Genomic DNA, 7,419 nt, shown 5'->3' with positions numbered 1-7,419 from the left:
TCATATTTATGGGGCCATAAATATAAAAGTCACCAATAAATCCAGGAGGGAATTCAGGAGAAACTTCTTTACCCAGAGAATGGTGAGAATGGGGAACTCGCTCCCACAAGGAGTAGTTGAGGCCAATGGCATAGATGTATTTAAGGAGAAGCCAGATAAACATAGGAGGATATGTCGGAGGAGGCTCGCGTGGAGCATAAACCCCGGCATGGACCAGTTGGGCCGAATGGCCTGTTTCTGTGCTGTACATTCGATGTAATAACATGAACAGTCCACCGGCGCGCTCGAGGCCTCCCGTGACCGGTGGGTACCGGAGGGACTGGCGTGCATCATCACCACCGAAAATAGAATCTTAATTTCATTTAAGTTTCCTTTAAACTTTTTTTGTTATGTTACAGGTTTTATTGGTTGTGATGGTTGACTTTTAATAGGTAATTGCCTGTGATAAGGAGAAAAACAAAAATAACATTAACAGTCAAATCAAGGGAATCATCAGCACAACAGATTGAAAGATTAAACAGTAGTACAAGAATTTATAAAACATTCATCCATTCCACGTTCCTGTCACCCCAGCTGTCTACAGGGCCCTGCACTACAGAACAGTCTGAACTCGCTGGTGTCTCAGCAGGTCATTGGAGCTTTTAAAGCTCTTCCCACAGTCAGAACATGTAAACGCTCTCTCATCAGTGTGAACAAGCTGGTGTGCCAGCAGGTTGGTGGACTGCAAGAATCCCTTCCCACACACAGAGCAGGGAAATGGCCTCTCCCCAGTGTGAACTTGCTGGTGTCTGGTCAGAGCCCTGGAGCGTTTAAAACTCTTACCACAGTCAGAACATGTAAACGGTCTCTGATCTGTGTGAACAAGCTGGTGTTGCTTCAGGTCCCGGGAGTATTTAAAGCTCTTCCCACAGTCAGAACATGTAAACGGCCTCTCATCAGTGTGAACAAGCTGGTGTGTAGTCAGAGCCCCGGATCTTTTAAAGCTCTTCCCACAGTCAGAACGTTTAAAGGGTCTCTCATCAGTGTGAACAAGCTGGTGTATCAGCAAGTTAGATGAATCAGTGAATCCCTTCCCACACACAGAGCAGGGAAATGGCCTCTCCCCAGTGTGAACTCGCTGGTGTTTGGTCAGAGCCCCGGAGCTTTTAAAACTCTTCCCACAGTCAGAACATGTAAACGGTCTCTCATCGGTGTGAACAAGCTGGTGATCCTTCAGATCCCTGGGGCATTTAAAGCTCTTCCCACAGTCAGAACATGTAAACGGTCTTTCATCAGTGTGGACAAGCTGGTGTTCCTTCAGATCCCTGGAGAATTTGAAGCTCTTCCCACAGTCGGAACATTGAAACGGTCTCTCATCAGTGTGAACTCTCTGGTGTCTCAGCAGGTGGGATGTGCAAGTGAATCCCTTCCCACACACGGAGCAGGTGAACGGACTGTCCCCAGGGTGACTGTGCGGATGAACTTCTGATGTAGACGGGGAACTGAATCCCTTCCCGCTGTCCCCACCTTTACCCGGTTTCTCCCCGGTGTGACGGAGCACGTGTCTCGCCAGGTCAGGCGATCGGCTGAATCCGAGTCCACACACTGAACACGTGAGCGGTTTGTCAGCGCTGCGATCGCTGCTCTCTCCTTCCATGTGCAAAGGCCGATGATATTCAGGTCCTGATGAATTGAGCGACTCTGTCAGATCCTGACATGATGTTTGGTCTGAGCTTCCTGTCTGTAAATGCTCCTTTTCTGAAACCCTGTAAAAGGAGTGCAGAAAGGGGTAAGAGGGAGAATGTTGTCTCATGTCCCCCTTTCCCAGCCCAGGGGCAGTGAAGCTGATTTTCAGGCCCCAGCTGCTGCACAGGTTGGTTGAAAGTATCAACAGTAATGGCGGCTGCAATCCCTACGCTCCAGCCGCCGCGCTGAGTTGTGGCTGACACCACGCATGCGCCCCATGGCCCCGCCCTCTCCTGCTCCACAGGCGCCCGGCCCGCACCGCGCATGCTCAGCACACCCCCTGGGCCCCTGTCAATCATCCTCCCCCGCGCCTGTGCACTGGGCCCGAGCTCCAGGCTGCCGCTCGGGGCTTTCTTTGTAAAGTCGGTGTTGGTGAAGAGCCGCAATCAGTGAGGGAAACATAGAAGATAGGGGCAGGAGTAGGTCATTCGGCCCCTCGAGCCTGCTCCGCCATTCAATGCGATCATGGCTGATCATCCAAATTCAGTAACCTGTCCCTGCTTTCTCCCCATATCCCTATCGCCTTAAGAAATATATCCAACTCCTTCTTGAATATATTTAATGAATTGGCCTCTACTGCCTTCTGTGGTAGAGAATTCCACAGTTTCACCACTCTCTGGGTGAAGAAATTCCTCCTCATTTCTGTCCTAAATGGCTTACCCCTTATCCTTAGACTGTGACCCCTGGTTCTGGACTCCCAGGCCATCGGGAACATCCTTCCTGCATCTAGTCTGTCTAGTCCTGTTAGAATTTTATAAGTTTCAATGAGATCCCCTCTCATTCTTCTAAACTCCAGCGAGTATAAGCCCAATCGACCCAATCTCTCCTCATATGTCAGTGCCTCTCTCTTTCTGTATCATGTAAGAGCAGGGAGGTTCTGCTTGAACTGTACAAAACACCAGTTAGGCCACCGGCTAGAGTGCTGCGTGCAGTTCTGGTCGCCCCATTGCAGGAAAGATGTGACTGCTCGAGAGGGGAGATTTACGAGGATGTTGCCAGGACTAGAGAATTTTAGCTACCAGGAAAGATTGGAGAGGCTGGGGTTGTTTTCTTTGGAACAGAGGAGGCTGAGGGGAGACCTGATTGAGGTGTATAACATTATGAGGGGCAGAGAGAGAGTGGATACAAAGGACGTATTTCCCTTAGCAGACAGATCAATAACCAGGGGGCATAGATTTAAAGTAATTGGTCGGAGGTTTAGAGGGGCGTTGAGGGGAACTTTCTTCACCCAGAGGGTGGTGGGGTCTGGAACTCACTGCCATAATGGGTGGTAGAGACAGAAACTCTCATCACATTTAAAAAGTACTTGAAGTGCCGTAACCTCCAAGGCTACGGACCAAGTGCTGGAAAGTGGGATTAGGGAGGAGAGCTCTTGGTCAGCCAGCACGGACAAGATGGGCAGAATGGCCTCCTTCTGTGCTGTAAATTTCTATAATTCTATGAATTGTAGTTAAAGGGACAGACACCCCACAAACTCCATTCCCTAGCCACTGACTCCATCCCTCTCCCTAACATTTGTCTGAGGCTGAACATAGAAACATAGAAGATGGGAGCATTCGGCCCCTCGAGCCTGCTCCGCCATTCAATGAGATCATGGCTGATCATCCAAATTCAGTACCCTGTCCCTGCCTTCTCCCCATATCCCTTGATCCCTTTAGCCTTAAGAAATATATCTAACTCCTTCTTGAATATATTTAATGAATTGGCCTCTACTGCCTTCTGTGGTAGAGAATTCCACAGGTTCACCACTCTCTGGGTGAAGAAATTGCTCCTCATCTCTGTCCTAAATGGCTTACCCCTTATCCTTAGACTGTGACCCCTGGTTCTGGACTCCCCGGCCATCGGGAACATCCTTCCTGCATCTAGTCTGTGTAGTCCTGTTAGAATTTTATAAGTTTCAATGAGATCCCCTCTCATTCTTCTAAACTCCAGCAAGTACAACCCCAATCGACCCAATCTCTCCTCATACATCATTCCTGCCATCCCAGGTATCAGCCTGGTGAATCTTCGCTGCACTCCTTCCATGGCAAGAACATCCTTCCTCAGATAAGGCGACCAAAACTGCACACACTACTCAAGATGTGGTCTCACCAAGGCCCTGTACAACTGCAGGAAGACATCCTTGTTCCTGTACTCAAAACCTCTCGCTACGAAGGCCAATATACCATTTGCCTTCTGAACCGCCTGCTGCACCTGCATGCTTACCTTCAGCGACTGGTGCACAAGGACACCCAGGTTTCGTTGCACTTCCCCATCTCCCAATCTATTGCCATTCAGATAATAATCTGCCTTCCTGTTTTTGCCACCAAAGTGGATAACCTCGCATTTATCCATGTTATATTGCATCTGCCATGCTTCTGCCCAATCACCCAACCTGTCCAAATCATACTGGAGTTTCTCGGCATCCTCCTCACAGCACACACACCCACCCAGCTTTGTGTCGTCTGCAAACTTGGAGATATTACATCTAGTTCCCTCATCCAGATCATTAATATATATTGTGAATAGCTGGGGTCCAAGGACCGATCCCTGCGGTACCCCACTAGTCACTGCCTGCCATTTGGAAAAAGACCCATTTATTCCAACTCTTGGCTTTCTGTCTGCCAACCAGTTCTCTATCCAAGTCAATACCTTGCCTCAATCCCATGTGTCTTAACTTTACACGCTGTCGAACACCTTTTGGAAATCCATCTACACCACGTTAACCGCATTGCCCTCATCAACCCTCTCTGTTACCTCATCAAAAACCTCAATCAGAATCAGAGCGGCCGGGCCCGGCGGACGTGCGGCCAGAGCCCCGGCACCAGGAAACCCAAGGTGCAGTGCCTCCCCCAACCGAGCCGTCGCTTCCCGGTTTCTTCAGCCGGTTCCACTGAGTCAGACTCGGGACAAAGGACAGGAGCCAGGCTCCCAGAATGGCCCGTGGCCCCGGGGAGCATGCGCACTCTCAGCAGGTAAATCAGCGCGTTGGATAGAGCAGTTTCTGGGGCGCGGGGAATTGTGGGTGCTGCGGCCGCCATTAGTCAGCGGCTGTCGGGAAGAGTTTTATTGCAGGTGACGGAAGTCGGTCCCTGGCCGCCTGCGTAGGTCTTTTTGTTACAGCAGTTTGAGCTGGAATGGAGATGGAGGAGAAGCTGCTGGGTTTTCGATGGAATCTGGAACAGTACCCATGAATTGGAGGGTAGCTAATGTTACCCCACTATTCAAAAAAGGTGGTAGAGAGAAAACGGGGAATTACAGACCGGTAAGCCTGACATCAGTAGTGGGGAAAATGCTAGAGTCCATTATAAAAGATGTAATAGCAGAGCACTTGGAAAACAGTGACAGGATCGGACAAAGTCAACATGGATTTACAAAAGGTAAATCGTGCTTGACTAATCTACTGGAATTTTTTGAGGATGTAACGAGTAAAATAGATAAGGGCGAACCAGTGGATGTGGTGTATTTGGACTTTTAGAAGGCTTTCGATAAGGTCTCGCATAAGAGATTAGCGTGTAAAGTTAAGGCACATGGGATTGGGGGGCAAGGTATTGACTTGGATAGAGAACTGGTTGGCAGACAGGAAGCAAAGAGTTGGAATAAACGGGTCTTTTTCCAAGTGGCGGGCAGTGACTAGTGGGGTACCGCAGGGATCGGTCCTTGGACCCCAGCTATTCACAATATATATTAATGATCTAGACGAGGGAACTAGATGTAATATCTCCAAATTTGCAAACGACACAAAGCTGGGTGGGCGTGTGTGCTGTGAGGAGGATGCTGAGAAACTACAGGATGATTTGGACTAGCCGGTGGCCCAACTGGTGTTTTGTACAGTTGAAGCAGAACCTCCCTGCTCTGACATGATACAGAGAGAGGCACTGCCCCTTTAAATACCTGGGGGGCACCCATTCCCCTTTAAATGGCCAAGCCATTTTTTGTTGTTGAAAAGGGGCCGCAGTCCCCTTTGACTCAGCCCCCTCCCCCCTCCCTCTCTCTCACCCACCCACCACAAATACTCACAAGAGAGAGAGAGAGAGAGAGAGAGGAGGAAGAATGCTGGTCTTTGTCCCTTTAAAAGTGTCTGCCCACCAAAACGTTCACAGCACCAGGGCTCTTTGTTCTGGATAAAAGTCGAAAAGAGAAAAGGTTCACTTATTTTTCAATGAATGCAGTTGATGAATAGCCTTGCAATAAAGGTAATGCAAAGGAATAAACACTCACAAGCTGGGTTTTTTCCACCCCCTCCCCTTTAACAGCTCCTGCAGACAATGAAAGCAGGAAAGCGGCCTGCAGCCCACCGAGGTCCCGCCCCCTCCCTCCCGCGCTGCCATTGGTTGGAGGACCGTCAGCCCACCCGGTCCTCCCAGCGTTTTCCGCGCTCCTGATTGGCGGGCGCCTCGCGTCAATCACCCCTCCCTCCGATTACGCGCTGACGCCAGCACGCAACGCCCAGGGGTCGCTTGGATCGGCGCACGCCACCGCAAGGTAAAAAAAAGACACCCCACACAAATGAGGAAAAGCAAGAATAATAATAATCGCACTTTAGAGGGGAGGAGGTTCGGGGAATTAAAGAGTGTTTTCAATTTGTTTCGCAAAAAAAAATATTTGAAAAGCTTCCCAACGGTGCGAGGCGGGCTGCGCATGCGCTCCAGCCAGCCTTTGACTCCCCACGTGGGCCCGGGTGCCGGACACGCCCACTTGCCTTCCCCTGCACCAATCACAGCGCGGGCAGGCGCTACTATCAATCGCCGCCTGTCAATTACCCTCTTCCCCCTCGTGGTGTCGATTGACAGTGGTGTCAGCCAATGAGGTGCAGGAAGGGGTGGGACCAGGGCCTCCTAGCAGCAGACGGAAGGCCGGGCCCGGGGAAGAGGCGGAATCAGCGGCCGGGGTAAAGTAAAGTGTTGAGGAATCGATTTAAATCGAGGTGAGGGGGTAGCGGAGAGCGAGATTATAAAGTAAAATACGAGAAAAACCAAACCTGAGAGTCGGGCGGGCGGGACCTCCGCGGACATCGAACGGAGCGGATTGAGTTGCGCGGGGTGGCGGAGTGAGCCGGAGCAATGTGATTCTGACTGACGGGAGCGCTGACCAATAGGAAGAGGGTTCAGCTGGAAGGACTGAATTGGGCGGCCTGGTCCGCCAACCAATGGCGGCGCGGCAAGGGGGCGGGACCTTCCTCCCCCGGCGCTGAGGCTCGGGCCCGATTGTGACGTCTTCATAGGAAGAGGCCTGTCAGGTGGATGGAGGCCGGCCCGGGCCTGTGACTGACGGGAGCTCTGACCAATAGGAAGAGGACTGAACTGGGCGGCCTGGTCCTCCAACCAATGGCGGCGCGGCAAGGGGGCGGGGCCTCTCCAGCTCAGGTGCGCTGGGGACGATTGTGACGCGCTGTCCCGAGGTGAGAGCAGCTCAGTCAGCACAGAGCTGGGGCTGGAATCTGGGAGAGGGGCCGCAGGCAGCGGGCTTGGCAAAGGGGCACAAGCTTCACAATACAAGCTGCTTTCAAATGCACAATTGTTTCCTACAGACAGCCTTGGTCACTCTGCAAAAAACACTGTTTAACAATTCATCATAACTCCCCTGCTTTAGGAGAGGCGTAGAGTGCAAAAAGCAAGGAAGTTATGATGAAACTGTGTGAAAGACTGGAGTCAGCTGTGGCTCAGTAGATAGCAGAGTCAGAAGGTTGTGGGTTCAAGTCCCGCTCCAGGGACT

General features: G+C 51.2%; 1 protein-coding gene across 1 annotated transcript; it reads right to left on the bottom strand.

Annotated features, from left to right (window-relative positions):
* Positions 1 to 235: 235 nt before the first annotated feature.
* Positions 236 to 6,911, bottom strand: LOC147084032 (uncharacterized). Its single transcript, XM_085979920.1, has 2 exons — positions 6,686 to 6,911; positions 236 to 1,745 (listed from the first exon to the last, which is right to left on the bottom strand). The coding sequence occupies exon 2, from the start codon at positions 1,634 to 1,636 to the stop codon at positions 593 to 595; it is 1,044 nt and encodes a 347-aa protein (XP_085836046.1). The 5' UTR covers positions 1,637 to 1,745; positions 6,686 to 6,911; the 3' UTR covers positions 236 to 592.
* Positions 6,912 to 7,419: the final 508 nt, after the last annotated feature.

This window comes from Somniosus microcephalus, unplaced genomic scaffold (assembly GCF_052327205.1).
Source record: "Somniosus microcephalus isolate GS21.2 unplaced genomic scaffold, FLI_Smic_1.0 scaffold4, whole genome shotgun sequence".
Classification (NCBI taxonomy): domain Eukaryota; kingdom Metazoa; phylum Chordata; class Chondrichthyes; order Squaliformes; family Somniosidae; genus Somniosus; species Somniosus microcephalus.
The sequence above is the reverse complement of the archived record's forward strand: the minus strand, read 5'-3'. Positions and strand labels throughout refer to the sequence as shown.